Source organism: Talpa europaea, assembly GCF_964194135.1.
Source record: "Talpa europaea genome assembly, chromosome: 10".
Taxonomy (NCBI): domain Eukaryota; kingdom Metazoa; phylum Chordata; class Mammalia; order Eulipotyphla; family Talpidae; genus Talpa; species Talpa europaea.
This window is the reverse complement of record NC_140077.1, coordinates 108,004,716-108,023,292: the sequence shown is the minus strand read 5'-3', so window position 1 is coordinate 108,023,292 and position 18,577 is coordinate 108,004,716. Positions and strand designations below refer to the sequence as shown.

The following is an 18,577-nucleotide window of genomic DNA, read 5'->3' as shown; positions in this document are numbered from 1 at the left end:
TTGCTCAGGATTGTGTGCTTGGGAAAGGCCGTAAGTGATGGAAATTTCAACTCAGAGATAAGCAGAAGCCAGGTAGAACTACTGGGTTTATATAACTGAGTTTTGTATATCACAAACGATAGGTCTAAATATCTAGACTTAGACTTGATTTCTTAACATTAGAGTATCACATACTCAAATGATAGGAAATGACACTACTAAATGTTCCTGATGCTACGTTGCTTTATCAAGAGGATGAACATTTTAAAAAAAAAAAATCAATGCTTCCTAACACTGCTGCATGAATATAATGCTCTGGAATTAGCAGAAAGTAATTCAGAAATATCAATTAGTGGAACTTAATCATGTGCCATATATGCTTACCTAACAATTATTTCTCTATTTCTCAACTGGATGTCTTTCAATAAATTAGAATTTATCATTTATTTTCTGCAACTTTTGTCTCTTTAATCAAAAACCCTTTAACAAAAAGGTCATGAGTAGAGACAAAAATAAGTAAAAAAAGTTATGGGTTAAAAATTATCTTCCTAAAAGTATCTTGAGAACTTTATTTTATTCACCTTAAAACTTTATTATCTAAAAATCGTATTTGTGGTACTGTTAATAGAGTAGTACATTGCCCAGGACTTTGAGATGAACAGAACACCTGGACAGAAGACTGGAAGAATAAATAAGAAATGATAGCTATGGAGTATAAATTTCCTGTGTTGTTCAAGGTGTCAGCAAATGTAAATCTAGGCTGAGGAGTCTTAACAAACCACAGAAGACATGTAAGTGCTAGTGGGGAGAAATTTACTCAAAATGAAGTTTCTCTGTTAATCAAACCTTTGGGTCATGTCTAAGATTTTATAATGCTGGAGTGTAGTATGTTGTGAATTTCAAGAGTTAAGTGTTGCTTCTCAAAACTTTTGTTTTTATGTATTTATATGTATGCGTGCACACACACACACACATTTATAAATTGGTTCACATTAGTTAGTTATAAAGTTTTTGTTCTGTCCACTATTATACTCTAAACATTTCTATTGAAAGTAAAATTAGGTAGTGTAATATTAGTGAAAGATGAACAAGCAATGTGGAGAGAAGGTACATTTTTTTTTTTTTTTTTTTTTGGTGGCTTACGAAGAGCACACACAGTATACGTAAAACATAATTTCCTTAGTAATCTCCCTATTTCAAGTCTTTACAAACTGGCCCAATTATTTTATATCTTTTACTGTGTACCTAAATCAAAAAAGCTTTGAAGCTTTTTGGTTCTTTGCCAAAGTACACCAAGGAACAATCTTGCTTCCAGAAGATTTTCCCCCCTTTTATTCTCTTAATTGCATTTACTTTATAGCTTAAGTTCTTCCAGGTTGTATTCCCAAAAACAAACCTAAGAGAGTGTTTTTAGAAGTATACTTAGTATTTAAAAGGAACAAGCTTGGAATTTACAAGTAACCATACCCTTTAGTCTTCAGGGAAAGTCAAGTTGCTGATGTTTCCAAGTTTGGATTTAAGAAAAAAAAGCCAAGATGCCTAAAAAAGTAACTCTGGCTGTACTTAATGATAATGATAGTGAAAACGAAAAATATCTTAGTGGCTTTAGAGTGTAGACGGGTGTAGCAAAATTTAATTGGCATCATGTAAGACCAAACAAAAACACTTTCCTAATTTGTAAAGTTAACAGACTTTCCCAGAAAAGTCTGCAGCAATATTTTTATAATAATTCTACTCTTTAATTTCGGATATTTTAAATATATTTTATTAATGTAAATTAAAAAAAAAAATATTTGTTACAAGAAACTAAATCAGTTTTATAATTACAATCCCACTAATTCAGACCAGAAAAATTATGTACTTGCTCCTCCACTTAAACAGTTTTCATAGAAAACCCCTTTTCACTGCTTTACTGTGATGCTGACATTGCTTTTGTGATGCTGGACAGAAAGAACAAGTTCCTCTCCCATTTCCACCTGGATGGGATTGTCCAAAACAACCGCAGCTTGTTTCCAGTGGGAGGCTTCACTGGAGGTATCCAACTTAATCTCCTCATCAAGGTGCATATGATACCAAAACGGAATGGCAGTCACTTGTCCAGATTTACAAATGTGCACCTACGAAAGTCAAGAAATCATGAAAATTTCATTAAAGTAAAAAAGTCTGGATTTTTGTCAATTTAGTTCCAAATTCAACAAATACATCTAATCACCTGATTCAAATTGGTATCGATTTTATTCACGAATATAATTTAAGTTCAAAAAGAAAGAACATTTAAGTCTTCAAAGAAAGTGGCTAAAACTATGGTATACATATAAAGTATTGCCTAGTTTAAGGAAATGATTCTGAATATGACAAGAGTGATTGTTTCATATTACCTTTACTTCTGTACTGGAGGTGTTCAAATATGGAGTCATGAGATCTAGTCTTAAGAGTTCCACTGGCTTGCTTAAAGGTGTACAGGGCAAGGAAGGTAGGTCCAAAAATACACGTATAGGTACCTAAAGAAAATAAAAGTTTCCATTTTTATCAATTCTTTGTGTATCCAAGGCTTATCAAGTGCTAATGCTTTTTACATCTGTTACCTCATTTAGTTTAACTTCCACATCAACCTTTAGGCATAAGTATTTTGAGGGTTCCAGTTTTTATAGGAACAAGCCACGGTTTAGGAAGATTAAGTAATGTGCTATTTTCATTTGTAACAGTGGTTCAGAGCACATAATTCATAAGACAGAATTCCTTGACTAATCCAACCCCCAGATGTTGATATTTATCCATAAAAGATTCCTTTGCTGTAGGAAACTGATTATCTTCCTAATCCAACTAAACATGGCAACTAGATAAAACTAGAGAGAGGGATAAGCTAGATAAGAGCCAACAGATTGAATTTCCACCTACCTGGAACTGGTTAATAAACGGTGCTATATTTAACCCTAGAGTTCGTTCTGTTCCTTGCACAGCACTCTCTTCCACCAGTGTCTGTGATTCCACAAGCAACCCAAACATCAGCACGTACTGAGGAAAGATCTTGCCTCCTGACTGTAACAAACACCTAGAGAGAGTAAAAATTTTTTTTTTTAAAGATTTATTTATGCATTACAAGAGCTGGGGTGTAGGCCAGAGGTGTGGGGGTGGGAGGTGAGAAGATTCACCAGAGACAGAGTGGGGTGCAGAACAGGCAGCTTGACTGAAATACACTGCTGAGGAGAGCAAGGGTGAGATAGGAGAGGTCTGCTGTGCCATGTGGGCTAGCTCCCTGGCAGGCAATTGAACTCATGCTGCAGTGCCTGCTGATCACTTCACAGTACTGAGACTTAACCCCTTGCGCCACCAGGGAGGCCCCAAAGGTAAAATATTTTAAAATGCATCTTGATTCCCTGCATTTTATATATACCAATAACTAAATCAGGATGAATCAGTGAGCAACAGATTCTATACTGTCTAATAGATTTTGTGATGGACTGGTAGCTCAGAATGGTATACTACTGGAAATAACTTCCCAAGAAGTCAAACTTAACCACTAATGTAGCAAAGAAAAATAATCAGTTGGCTGAGTAGAAAAAAGTCTCAAGGTTCAGAAAAAGTAACTAATGGATATTAAAACTAATGAGTGTGATTAAGGAAAGGGATATTTACATACTTTCAAAATGACTTACTCATTACAAAGAGAAAAATAGCAACTTACTGTGAAAAAACCTGGTGGATACAACTTAAACTAACTGATCTAAAATAACATCAGTGATAGGCTGAAACATCATGAGCCTCCTCATGTGACAAAACTGGTATTCCTCTCTAAAATAGATAATCTGAATCTAATAAGAAAACATGAACATTGTACAAAGTAAGTGACCTACATTCTTAAAAATTATTGTCAGGAGAATGAGGAACTGTTCCAGAAAAAAGGAGATGAAAGAGACATAAAAACAATGCAATATGTGATCCTGGATTGGATTTTAGGCCAGGCACAAAAAAAAAGCTATAAAGGATATTTTTGCAACATGTGGTAAAATATGCCTAAATTTTATACATTCAATACCAGTATTGTGTACACATTAACTGTCTGATCTTAATAAGGATTATATATATGAATGTCTTGTTTCCTAGGAAATACCAAAGTATTTTGGGGTTAAGGCACATGATATCGAACTTTCTAAATTGGTTAGAGAGAATAATAGCAAATGTGACACAATATTAAAAATTTGTGAGCTGGACTGTAATTACATGCTAAGTGTGACTATAACGTATATACACCGAGAGGACTTTACTGAGAAAGAGATCGTTCCTACACCAGAAGAGAAGGCTGCACAGCAGAAAGAGAGCCCAGGAGAAACTAAAGCAGCAAGACCGTATGTCAATGACAAATCTGAGATTAGATCTGAACCCTTTCTGCTCCTTGTACTACACGCCACCAAAAACATCTGATTAAAATTTCACATGCGTGTTTATACAAAGGCAGTAAAGCAGCCTCACTTCTTCACAACAGTGCAGGGATGCACTTAGGAAGTCAGTATAACACACAAAAGAAATGAGAAAAGCACGTGTGAGCAACATATTATGATCATGACTCATTTATAGAGCTACGCCATTAAAGAACTAAAAGAATTTAACTATTGAGCTCAAAAAGTTATATTTTGGGTGTTACCTGGATATTGCAGCTTTTTCCATTATTTCCTGCTGAATGAGTCCAGATGGCTCAATGACATCCAGTATAATTATGCTCCACAGCTTGTCTGATTTTGGCCTTTGTAACACAGCAGATTCATCTTCCACATGTCTCAACCAAAACTCAAGAGTTTCTTTAGGAAAATGATTGGCTTCAGAGATGAGGTCCAGTGCAATACGATGCTGGTCTTTCTCCACAGAACTGTAAGGTTTAACCTGCCCGAGTGTGCCGGCAATTATAGGCAGAATGGAGAAGCCTTCAGACACATCTAACACATAGAAGGGCTCAGCCACGCCCTGTTCGGAACTGTTCTGTCCACAGCTCGCCACGTCACTCTGATTGTGAGTATCCATGGCCTGCCAGAGTTTCTCTGGGCTCAATGAAGACAACACTTTTCTCATTGCCATCTTAAAGCCATCATGATACGGAACATTATTAAGCAAAGCGATTTCTGTGGATTCCAGTACACACGAATGTTCCACAGTGTCGGGTTTACTGGTCTGAAGGTTAGCCAGGGCACTACAGAGTTCAGCTTCATTTCCTAAAGGGAGCAAATCCTGCTTCTTGGTAAAACTTTTCCCAAAATCCATTTGTTCTGAACTGAAGATATTAATACTCTGGATTCTTAAATAATAATCTTGACAAGACACTTCCATCATCACACGGTCCCCAGGTTTTATCCAGTACTCTTCATAGAATAGTAAGAAATAAAAAAAAATGTAAGTGATGAGATGAACACAAGCCTGTGGATCACACCATCCCATCCTCCCATTCCGTGCTCCATATTTTAAATCACTACAGGAAGTGGTATTACATCTGTAATAGATATTCCATCACTGAACAGAATTAAGTGACTTAATCTATTTATTTCCTACCAAAAAAACTAGTAGGAAAATTCTTCTAGCTTTAACGGGGGGGAGGGGAGGACGGGACTAAAGTTTGAAGATTGCTTAAATCACAGTAACAGAATGATCCAAGAGTTCCATTAGTGGACCCACCTATCATATTACAGTGCTTTTACTGCAACCATCATGTTCCCAAGCTGCAGGGAGGGGAGGGCAGGGGAGGAGCAGAAGGGGACTCTCAGCTTTCTGTGGTACGGAAGCCAAAAGTACCGAAGATCAAAATCCCACATCAATGCCAGATTGCTCTTTGGCTTAATGGCACATTAACAATTTTCCTCATCTTTTCTCTAAGAGAAATTTCCAAAAGGGCAAGCAGGATTCAGTAGAACCTTGTCAGTAATAGTTTCTTTTTTTTTTTTTTTTAAGATTTATTTATACAAGAACCAGAGTACAGGCCAGATGCGTGGGAGGGTGAGAGGATTCACCAGAGACAGAGTGGGGAACAGAACAGGCAGACTGACGAAATACACTGCTGAGGGGAGCAGCGGGCGAGACAGGAGAGGTTTGCCGTGCCATGTGGGACCCTCGCCGGGCCCGCTGGGATGGAACCGGTGCTGCAGAGGCTGCAGACAGCTTCACAGCATGGCGCTCAACCGCCTGCGTCACCAGAGGAGGCCCGGTAATAGTTTTTAATTGCAAGTATTTAGGCACTCTTGCATGTTCAGACATGGTCCTGCAATAAGGATTCCATAATGTTTTTTACACATGTTTTCAGACTTCATAAAACTTGTCAATGTAAAATGATAATAACCCTTCTTATCAGTACTAGAGTCAAGTGAAAATACATTTCTGTGACATGGGGCTCCAGACACACCCTCAAGTTCTGTAAGTGGCAAGAACTTCTGCACTAAAAGTAATACCTTTTCAGTTATGGTCCATAAAAAATGGACTATCCTGTCTCTTCCTGACAGCTAATCAGCTGAAGCAATGATTTAATGTTAGATATTTTTGAGTGTTGAGTGGCATGAGTTTTCTATTAGTCTCTCTTCATGTATGTGTGTGTGTAGACGTGCATGAACTATTTAAAACTATTAAAAAAAAAAAAAGTTCTGACTTAGCCAATCTCCTCTGACTAGAAACTATATTCAAAGTAATTTTTCTGGATAGAGGATTAAATGCATAGGATTAAATGCATTAAATGCATAGAGGATTAAAGCAACAATTTTCAAAAACAAGTTGAAAAAATCAGACCAGCTATACCTGCAAGGTCCTGTACAGGGTAGACAGCCTGTTCCCAACACGTCTCCTCACTAGGACTTGTGGATAAACTGTGCTCCTCATCAAGGTGGAGTACAAACCAAACCACAATTGCATCCAGTATGCCTTCTTTAACCACAGGAATACCAAAGTGATCAGGTTTTTTAGTTGCAAGACTTTTTAATTCCTGACAAAATGCAAAAGGAATACAAGGATTTCATACATTTAACATAACACACGCGCACACGCCCCAATACCATTCCACTTCCGTTTCTGTAAGTTCTTGGTCCTACCCTAAGTATCTCAGTGCACCTTTAACAATTTAAGGCACAGTAGCTAGGAGGCGCTGATCTATTACAGTGGAATACTATGCAGTTATTAAAAACAATGAGGTAGATACGTATTGATATTGGAAGATCAAGATACATTGTTGAACACAAGTGGTAAAGCAATAAGGTTTTTTTTTTTTTAAAGTGTGTGTGTGTGTGTGTATGTATAAAAATAGAAAAACAAGTCCAAAATGATGCTCTACAAAACAGTGACCAGGGCAGAAAAGGGCCTAGATTTTAAAAAGGAAGAAACATAGCTTTTCCTTTCCATTCACCTATATTATCTGAAAGTGCTAAACCTAGGCAGATAATACTTTCAAAATGAAAGTCTTAATAAGGTAAGAGTTTTTCTATGTGCAAAGAATTAAAATAAAAACAGATTAAAATAACAAAAGGCTAGCTTTGGGGTACTTATAGGAACATAGTATCAGCCTAGAAATGCTCTTGAAACTCATTCTCAGTAATCAAACCTAAAATGTTTGTTTCGCTTCAGACCACCTCAAGGAAAACCTAGTAACAATTAATAGGAGAAAGCTTTTATTAAATTACAGAAATCTTAGGTTAAAATGCCCCTCACAAAGTCTTCTGTCCCCAGGCAGACTTCCTCTAAGACAGTATATACCTTTAACATTATGTACACTGTGTATCTATGAACATTTAATCTTAAGTATCTTCAGAGAAGAATTCTATGTAACCTTTCTCAGCCTGGTTGATACAGCCCGGTGATCACCTGGTTCTGCTTCAACCAAGACAATCCCAGTCTGTGTGTCTCTGGAACCGCTCAGTCCCCAGTAAACAGTGATGGCTGCTAACGCACACACACCAGATCAAGAGAGCGCTTCCTGTTCATCTCAATGAACACTATTAATTTGAAATGACAGCATAACAGAAAAACATCAGGAAGCTGCAGGTTGGACTCCTGCCACTGCAGTCACAAGCTGCACAATGTGGGGAATATCCACGCAAGCAACAGTTACCGCATCTGGAGAGCGCGAGAGTACACAGCAGTGCACACAGCACGTTACGTGACCTAGGGGCTCACGGAAGCACCTGGTACATGATACGACCCCAGCGAATGTAAAGGAATTTTTTTTTCTGTGTTTAAGCCAATGACTTCAGCAAGGTACTCTGGTTCTGTTTAATTATTTGTTTTACATTCAGTAAATGGAATCCCATGTAAACTCTTAAAATAAGATTGTCCTATATATTATTTTTTACAATGCATGAAATTTAATACTCAAAAATAGTAACTGGACTTTTTTTTTTTTTTACCTGGAGATTGTTGAAATCTACTGTCATAATTTCAAAGCATTCTGTCAAAGCCAAATAGCCCCCAGAAACTCGACTCATCTTTTCAGTTGTATAAGGTTCAGCTGTTTCTTCAGTAGCTACAGAATAAGCCGGACTCTGAAATTTCACATTTATTGGCAAAGAGATCCCAGCAAGGTCCTTACTACCCACTCTGGTAAAAGGAGAAATGGGGGGGCGGGTGGGGAGAAAGATGTGTTTGTTTTAGGAGCAAGTATTCTTAAACAATCATTAACAATAAAAGAAAAAGTGAGAAATAGGTCTAAATAAAAAAATCTCTGCTGATCAAAAGATATCCGGTAAGAAAGTAAAAAGCAAGCCACTGGGGCCTCCCAGGTGGCACAGCAGTTGAACACTAGGTTGCGAAGCTGTCCGCAGCCTCTGCAGCACCAGTTAGATCCCCAGCCGCCAGGCGAGGGTCCCACATGGCGCGCAGACCTCTCCTGCCGCCCGCTGCTCCCCTCAGCAGTGTACTTCAGTCCTTCTGCCTGCTCTGCTCCCCGCTCTGGCTCTGGTGAATTCTCTCACCCTCCCGCGCTTCTGACTGTACCCAGTGCTTGTATAAATAAATAAATAAATCTTAAAAAAAAAAATGTGCAAGCCACTGAAGGACTCCTTTTTCAAAATGGTAGCTACCTATCACTTAATTTTTACATTGCGTAAGACAAAAAATTATAGTGGTTTTCCTGAAAAATGTAAAGAGAATTTACTGAATTCATGTTACAACAAGAGACAACCTTGCTTTTCTTGTGGGCAATTCAGCAACATGTTTCTACACCTTAATAAATACGCTTTAACTCAGTAACTCTGTATTAAGACGTTTCCAAAGAAAATAAAAGACAAGTCTACAGAAACATAAAAGTACACAGATATTTACCCTTGTTCTTAAAAGTAAAAAAGTGGAAACAATTTAAGAATTCCAAACTCTGAGGACTATATTTGGAAATTGATTTTAAAAAGTGATGATGCAAATCTATTAACATGAAGAGGTACACAAAGAAAAAGCAAATCCAGTTAGTGATACTTTTGAAGTAAAATTAAATTTAATCACACACTTATTTGGAGAGCTGACTGAATTTCAAGCAGTACACTCTAATTCAGCAAATCTGCTGTGTAAAATCACCATCTGTTCAGTCTGTGCCCTGATGGCAAAACATGTTTACATGTCACCCCGTAAGAGGCATAGAAAAGGGTAAGGAAGAATACCAAAAAAGATGCAGAGTAGTTATCCAGTGGTGAGAAGCTTAAGATGGTATTTATGTTCTTCTTTACTCGTAGTATTTCCAAAAATATTTATGTGTTACATTTACTATTAAGTATTGGAAGGGGCCACTCTAAAACGCCTCAACAAAATACGGACTAATATCTGAGCAAAATAAAACACTCATTGTTCAGGAAAAAAAACATTACCGAGAAGCTACTAGAGTAAAAAATTTAATGTCGTATTTTCATGTTTATATTTAATAAGTAAATCTCAGAATCTCAAAGCTTGAAAAATACTAAAATTTCATCCCATTCAAGCACAAACCATAATATCAATCAGGTTTTTTAAAAGAGGGAAATAGAAGAAATAAAATTAAAATATTTTCACACTGGAAATTTTTATCTCTCTTTTGCCTAAAGACAGTCTGAATATTAACAATTTTTCTGTTTGAATACATCACAGGCCAAAAAGGATACTGTTATACCAAAATTCGGTTTTCACTAAAAAATCTGAAGTCAATTTTAATTTTTGACTTCTATTATAAAAGGGGGAAAAAAGGAAAAAGAAAATTAAGACTGGAAGAACGTGAATTTCAAGGTAAGAAAGCTGCAAGTTCTCATCCTTATAGCCTTTGAAGTACAGTCTACAACTTAAAATACTGTTTTTTTAGTAATTACTATTTAAATAATCCCTTACCTATGATGTCTTCTTATCTCTGCACATTCTACTGCCATCCCAAATATAACAGCACTTGCTGGTATAACTTTCCCATAGTTTTCATAATTACCACTTTCACCTTTGGCCTAAAAATATAACAAAATTATGTTCAGTACACCTATAAAAAAATGCTTTATGTATGAAAATTACGAAAAAAGCTTTAAAAACAATAAATAAGAACAAGCACTTTTATAATCTTTAAAAAGTTTCCTTTGTTGACTAGACTTATTTTGGTGATCATTTCACAATATGGAAATATGAAATTATGTTGTACACCTGAAACGACATGCTATATCAATTACATCTCAATAAAATGTTTTCTTTTCCATTCTACACATGTATACGTGTGTATACACACACATACTTTTAACAGCATAAACAATGGAGGGATATAAGTATGCACACAAGAGGAACGAATATAACTTTAATTGAGAAGCCAAAATGATCATTACCTATTTGAAAAATAAACCATTCTTCTGTTCAACTTTTAGCTACCTTAAATCTAAGTCATTTTCTATAATGTAATGAATTATTACATGCTAAAATCCTTTCATTTACAGTACATATAAAAAACAAATCTGCAACCAAAGGACACAAAAACATTGATTCAAAAGACCATCTATACCCCTATGTTTATTGCAGCACTATGTATAATAGGTAAAACCATAGTCATCTATGCCCAAAAATAGATGACTGGATCAAGGTGTGGCATATATACACAATGGAATATTACTCAGCAATCAAAAAGATAAACTCATGCCATTCACAGCAACATGGATAGAACTAGAAGGAATTATACTCAGTGAAATAAGCCAGAAGGAAAAAAAAAATATGGGATGGTTCCACTTATAGCAGGAATATAGGGGAACCAAAAAAGACATCAGTGTAAAAAAATAGCAACAGTACAAACACAACAAAGCAAAAACGGACAATTATAAATCAGAGACAAACTGCAGGGGAGGAGGCGGGAGAGGGATAGGAGGGAGGGAGGAGCACAGGGGACTAAGGTGATGGTGCACGGGTGCATAGGTGAAGGAAACTCTATGGGGATTATACCTGAGGGGGTGAGGGGAAGCAAATATTGTTTAAAAATGAACAATGATGTAAAAAAATTTAAAAACTAATTTTAAAAAAATGTAATAGAAAGAAAAAAAAATTCCACAGCGAGCGTCTCCACAATGTCACCTCAGTTCCATGAATTCCTTCCTGAAATACTTTATATGCCCCACCCAGCACACAAGCATACATTACATTATGTCATTAAATGCTGTTTGTGTTTTCTTTCCAAATATCCAGTATAGATCCTGACAGCAGGGTGTATTTCATACTGTTTTACACCTAGCACTAGGGGTTCAATAAATATCTGTTGAAATAATGAATATAATCAAATTTTAGTGTTTTAAAATCGCTTACCTTTGGGGGCAAAAGTAAATTCTCCCATGCATGAATCAAACTCTCCACAATTCCTTCTCCAAATAAACCTGCATCGACAGTTTCTGTTACAACTAGGGACACTCTATAGAATGATTTTTTAAAGACACATGTAAGTAAAATATCAGGCTTTTATATAAAGATGTCAAACCTGAGAGAAGGAAGAGTATATTACAGAAACAGTCCATATGTAAAATTTCTAATACATTTCATTTTTACTATCTACCCTTGATTCTTGAGGAACCTGACTACTGTTCCTCAGGTTCCTCTGTTCTCTACTGGCATATCTGGGGCGGAGGGGGTTGGCGTGGGGAGAGGACAGGAAGGAGGGGAAGACACAACACACAAGCTTCACCTGACCCTGCTGCCTCCTCAGGCCTTCTTTCATTGACTAAATGAAAGACTCCTTAAGTGGCGGTTTTACCAGTCCCCTTAAGAGGGGTCTTTACCTTACCAGTCCCCCTCCTACTGCTGAACAATTAAATTTCCATTCCCAACACTAAAGATACTCTATCATCAAAGACTCCTATACTTATCAAAGTGAATAATCTTTCTCAGTTCTCATTTTCCTTGATCTACAAATAACATTTAATATGAAAAGTCCTCCCTTTCAAAATCCTTCCTCTACCTCATTATCCTTGCTATTTACCTCTTAGACAATGATTGCGCCTCCCCTCAAGTCTAATCGACTAACATTTTATTTTTATTTATTTTTTTAAAGATTTATTTATTTTTATACAAGAACTGGGGTACGGGCTAGATGCGCGGGAGAGTAGAGGGGATTCACCAGAGACAGAGCGGGGAACAGAATAGGCAGACTGACGAAATACACTGCTGAGGGGAGCAGCGGGCGAGACAGGAGATCTGCTTCGCCATGTGGGACCCTCGCCGGCAGGCTAGGATCGCACCTGCGCTGCAAAGGCCGCGGACAGCTTCACAGTGCGGCACTCAACCGCCTGTGCCACCAGGGAGGCCCTAACATTTTATTTTAAAATAGTACTTAAAATTAAGAACTATTGACCACATAGGCAATATTACCCATTTTATCACTAAAACACTGAAACCAACAAAGATAAAGTAATTTTGCAAAAGTCAAGTTTATATAGTAAATACCACATATTTTTCTCAAAACCTTCAAATTTTTTGGGCCTCCCTGGTGATACAGGGGTTAAGGTCTCAGCACTATCAAGCTATTGTCAGCCACTGTGGAATAAGTTCAATCCCTGACCAGAGAGGTGACCCACATAGCGCAGCAGACCTCTCCTGTCTCACCCGCTGCTCCCCTCAGCAGTGTATTTCAGTCATTCTGCCTGTTCTGTTCCCCACTCTGTCTCTGGTGAATCCTCTCACCCCTGCACCTCTGGCCTACACCCCAGTTGTATGCATAAATAAATAAAAAATAAATCTTTAATAAAAATAAACCTTCAGATATTTTACCAAGAATATGACCTTGTTATAAAATTCCATGTTATGTTAAACTATGCTATATCCAAATTTTTATAAGGGTTTTAGCATTTTTGTTTAAACAAGAAGCCAGTAATGTACTGATTTTTTTTAAATGAAACTGCCTTATAAACAAAATTTTATGTAAACAATAAGTTTATATCCTAATACCTTTCAGGGATGTGTTTTGGAATTTCTATGTCCAGTGACTTCATATGTAGGAGAGTGATTCCTGTTTCCATCTTGTTTGCTGCCACCACGTCGCAGGCAAGTTCATACATGGTCTTGGACAACTCACAGGCATACACAGAGCATGCTCCAGCTTTCTTAGCAAACATGCTACAATGGTAAAAAGTGCTCCATCAAAAAAAAAAAATCACTGTATTTTTTCACTTTTTAGTGGAATAATGATGCTTAAACATAGGGTTTTGCATTTAACTAGCAGAACCAATATTTTATTCCATATTAAAAAATGAACTAAAACTCTTATCAAGAAACAAACCATACAATAAATCATAAAATCCACCTCATTAAGAACACACCCTCTGGTTTTGATGAACACTAATATGTTTTAATTTAAGACAACTAAATTCAACCAGAATGTTAATGCAAAAATTACTCTTAAAATTCATTATTCAAAAATTCATTAAAAACCCCAGTTTCTCTTAGTTATGTCCGTTTTTTATAAAGTAAAAGTTACAGTGAAAAATGCAATTATAGTTGCTTGAATAAATATGATTATAAGTACGTTAAACTCTAAATTACACTGCTAATTTTTCCAATTTTGCTAGCAACTTTAATTTACATTAATATACAGATATATATTATATATAATTTAAACACAATTCCAACGAACCTTAGTATTCCGGTTCCTGCTCCAATGTCCAAAACACTTTTTGACCCCAAACAAACCGCCTTTTGGATTGCTGCATTATAAATTGTATTCCTTTTGATGTCATTAAGCATGATGAAGTGCCAGCGTTCTACCAACCAGTTTGCAACTCGATAAAAATTCTCCTTTGCATCACTGAAATCAGGATTCAGCTTCACTGCTTTATGAAAATACCCTGCTGCTTCATCTCTAAAGCCCATTCTACAGTAAAAAATGACAGACAAAATATTCCACAATGTGTTATCAATTATAGTGCTTTTGTTCATGCCACTTATTTGGCCTGAAGATCCCATACCACACCCCAAATCCTACTCAGCCCATGACTATTTCCTTTGGGAAGTTTCTTGTGAGGATGGCAATCCTGAATCAGCTCTTCCTTTTCTGAACCCTGTTCTAGTACTTACATTCCAGGACTCTAACAGTACTTGACTATATATTACTATTGTACTAAAGTACAGAAGCTCTCATAGCCATGCTCCATTTAACCAACTCACTAGAGCACCAGCACTTTCTAAAAATCACACATACACCCCTCCACCCTACCCAGGTAAAACATACTAATGCCTCTGGCTCATAGGCTCCACTGGACCTAAATGCCTTTTCTCTCAGCAACTAAGCTATGTGGTCATCAAGAATCAGTTGTGGGCCTCCCTAGTGTCCTAGGGGTTAAGTCTCAGTACTATCACTACAAGGGCCCACCGTGGAGGCCAGAGTTCAATCCCCAGCCAGGGAGCTAACCCCTACATGGTGCAGCAGACCTCTCCTGTCTCACCCACTGCATCCCTGAGCAGTGTATTTCAGTAAATATGCCTGTTCTGCTCCCCACTCTGTCTCTGGTGAATCCTCTCACCCCCCGCGCCTCTGGCCTACACCCCACTTCCTTGACACAAAAAATAAATGAATAAACAAACAGACTTAAGCTGTATAATAGTACATTACTGAGGCTGACTAGTTATCTGACCAGATAAGCAAAGCAACGAAGCAAAGGACAACTGCTGGAACATGTAGAATGACCTAGTATGGAACTGGGCTTATTCCTAAACAAAAATTCTCCCTTTGTACAAAGCCGGAAGACCAGATTTATTAAAACAAATCTGAAACAAAAATGTTTGGTTTTTACCAGTTTCCTGAATTACAGTGTTTCTATGGCGCATAGACAGAAATTTTAACAGCAGTTTTCAACAAGTTCCAGAGAACAGATTTACAATAAATCCCCTGTGATCATTACTCTGATCCTGTTATAATTAATAAGTCTTTATATTAAACTTTTCCTTCTAAATTACTGTATAATTTATCCCTAATCAAGACAGACACAGAATCATTCTTAACACAAGTCCCCACAAACCTGAAGAGATGCTCCCCCATACTATTGCAGATGACTTCATCGTCAGGAAACAGTTCCAAGGCTTGCTCATAGCAACCAAGCAGGTCTTGTGTTCGACTGAGAGCATCAAGCTCTTCAGCCCATCTGAAGAGAGTATACTGAAAAGTTTCCTTTACAAAAGAGAAAACAGCAAATTAGTCAATAACATAAATAATGAGAAAATATACAACACTGGTTGAAGATTTCACAGAGAATAAAACTTACTATGAAGCATCACCTTAAAGGTTATTTAGCTTTAGTAGACACTGTTTGCTAAATAAGCAAATGCACACCTGAGTGAATCTGACCACCTACCTGGTGGTGACATGCAGAACTTGACGGCTTGACCTAACCCACCTGGTGTAGCAGACCTCTCCTGCCTTGCCCACTGCTCCCCTCAGCAGTGTATTTCAGTAACACTGCTCCCCACTCTTCTGCTCCCCACTCTGTCTCTGGTGATTCCTCTCTCTCTCTCTTACTCATACAAACACACATACACACACACACCCATACGTCTGGCCTACATCCCAGTTCTTATATGCATAAATAAATAAATCTTTAAAAAAGAAAGTACAGATGTTTCTAGTGATTAAAGATCACCATGTTACTAAACATCCCACAGAGGACAGGACAGCCCGTCACAAGAGAGAATTCTCCCATCCAAAATGCCAACAGTACTGAGGTTGAGAAACCCTGGGTGAAATAAATCAAAGTAGCTTGAGGGCTTCACACTGAAAAGTGAATGCACAATTAAGTTAATAACTGAGAAAAAATGTACAGGATTTCAAATAACCACCACAAATATTCCAAAGATTGAATCTCGAGTGTTATGAAAAGTGCATCATCAAACAGAATAAAACAAAAATAAACTTTTGATATGAGTTTTTTTTTTTTTAATATAGAGGCATGTTTTTCTTTCTTTCTTTCTTTCTTTCTTTCTTTGTTTTTGTTTATACATGCACTGGTTACAGTCAGAAGCGCGGGAGGGTGAGAGAATTCACCAGAGCCAGAGCGGAGAGCAGAGCAGGCAGAAGGACCGAAGTACACTGCTGAGGGGAGCAGCGGGCGGCAGGAGAGGTCTGCGCGCCATGTGGGACCCTCCTCCGGTGGCCGGGGAGCAGCCGGGGATCGAACCGGCGCCTCAGAGGCCGCGGGCAGCTTCGCAACCCAGCGCTCAACCGCTGCGCCACCGGGGAGGCCCACAAAAATAAACTTTTGGACTAGAAAAACAATTAATGGTTACCAGAAAGGAAGGGGGAAAGTAATGGGTAAATCGGAATAAAAGAGATGATTGCATGATGAAGGCCAGAAATAGCCCTTCAGAGGTGGAACTCACTGGAGAATATACATGTTGCTTTTTAATGATCCACATCTGAAGCTTTTATGCTACAATGCAACGTGAAGTCAATTAAACATCCCATTTTTTAAAGACTGTATCATGAAATGATTAGGTTGATTCTAAACATTCTTCTGCACAGGGTAAAGACAAGTGCAAAGGTCCTGAGGCAGGGACATGCTAGAAACAGATACTGGCAGCGTAGAGGCCTTAGTAGCAAGCAGCCTTTGGAATTTCGAGTGAGATGGAAGTTTTGAAATCGAGAAGTGTTATGAAAAGTGCAGGCGGGCTATGTGGTGACAGCCTGCAGGAAAGCCTGGATTCGAGCCTATTCCAACCGTGGGTAGGAGATGACTGGAGCTGGAGCCAGGGCAGCAAAGAAGGGGTTGAGAGAAGCTTCTGGATCTAAGACGAAGACTGAGTCCACAGGACCTTCTGATGAGCTGCTTGTGCGTGTAAACAAAAGAGGTGAACAGTAAACAAGGGTGAACAGTAACTAGCAACCATCAGCCACTCGCCGTAGCACCTTATTCATTCGTTCCTGCCTCCCCTCACTCTCTCCTCTTTTCCGGAACAGGAGCTCTGGCTGCGCCCCTCACCTTCACGTCGTCTTTCAGCTCCGGGGCCAGGCTGAGCACCAGCAGGTAGTGGGCATAGGCGGTGCCGAAGTCCCGGGCGCCCAGGCAGTGCTCCGCGCTCTGCAGGGACCGCGACACCAGCTCGTCGCGCCCCGCGGCCGCGGCCCCGGCCCCGCGCCCCGCGCCCCGGCGGGGCCTGGGCCGTGAGTTCGGCATGGAGCCAGCGGCCTCCACCTGCGCTGGCCGGGGCGAGGGAGGCTGCTGCGCTCAACGGAACGAGGAAACTGCGTCGAACGCTCCACCGCGCCGCGGCCCCCGGAGCGCGAGACCCCGCAAGAGCGCGGCAGCCCCGAGGCGCGAGCCGCGCGCCCCCCACGGCCGCCCCGAAACCCCGCGCCCCGCCCCGCTCGGCCGGCTCCGCGGACCGCGACGCTTTCCGGCCGGCGGCGCGCGCGAGTGACGTCGACGCGCGCGAAGGACGTCAACGCGCCCGACGTGCCACAGCGCCCACCCGCTTCCGTCACAGGGAGGCGCGGGGCGCACGGTCTTGCCTGGCGTCGCTCCGACGCTCACCTGCCCCGGCCCGGCTTGGGTGTCCTCCCCGGCCCCCGGGAAGGCGTGACTTCGGCTCCGGCGCCGCCTCCCCGGACGCGTCCGGCGCTGAGCAGCACCTGCCCGGGAGGAGGCGGGGGTGGGCGTGAGGAAAGGCCAGGCCTCCGTGCGGTGCTCGCGGCCGGCGTCGTGTGGCACCGGAGCCCAAAATGGCCGGGCTGGCGCGAGCCCGGAGGCAGCAGACGCCGCGTAGCAGAAGCACCTGGACTGAAAGAGGAAATATTTTCTCAGTCTTGGTTTAAGTTGCCCACACACAGCCCTGCGAGACGGGCCTTAAGTGACTTGGCCAAGATCACGCGCCGGGGAAGCGTCGGCAGCGCGCGAGCCCGGGTGCCCCGACCACCTGTTCTTGTTTCCACCTGCGCTTGCGGAGTGTTTGGTTCAGAGTCTCCCCGCGCTCCGGTTTTTCCGCATAAATTGTGGCCCTAAGAGATAGACTCAAAGCTTGAGACGCCTTCTGGGTGTGGGAATGACACAGTGAAAGAGGTCTCGCTTATTTGCTTTTGTCTCTGGTTTCGAACCTGTTAATGGTGACTATTAAGGAAAAAGTACATTTTGCATATCAAACTAACAAATTATTTGGGAAGGGCCCACCAATTCTCAAAATTCCGTCCTTTGCC

At 39.8% G+C, this 18,577-nt stretch overlaps 1 protein-coding gene across 1 annotated transcript; it reads right to left on the bottom strand.

Annotated features, from left to right (window-relative positions):
• Nucleotides 1-1,880: 1,880 nt before the first annotated feature.
• On the bottom strand, nt 1,881-17,561 carry PRMT9 (protein arginine methyltransferase 9; the record flags this gene model as incomplete). The annotated part of the gene is made up of 12 exons (XM_084245411.1): nt 1,881-2,096; nt 2,358-2,480; nt 2,878-3,031; nt 4,622-5,330; nt 6,748-6,931; nt 8,346-8,535; nt 10,282-10,388; nt 11,716-11,818; nt 13,348-13,515; nt 14,033-14,269; nt 15,414-15,562; nt 17,367-17,561. 12 exons carry the CDS (start codon nt 17,559-17,561, stop codon nt 1,881-1,883), a joined length of 2,535 nt encoding a protein of 844 aa, XP_084101537.1.
• Nucleotides 17,562-18,577: the final 1,016 nt, after the last annotated feature.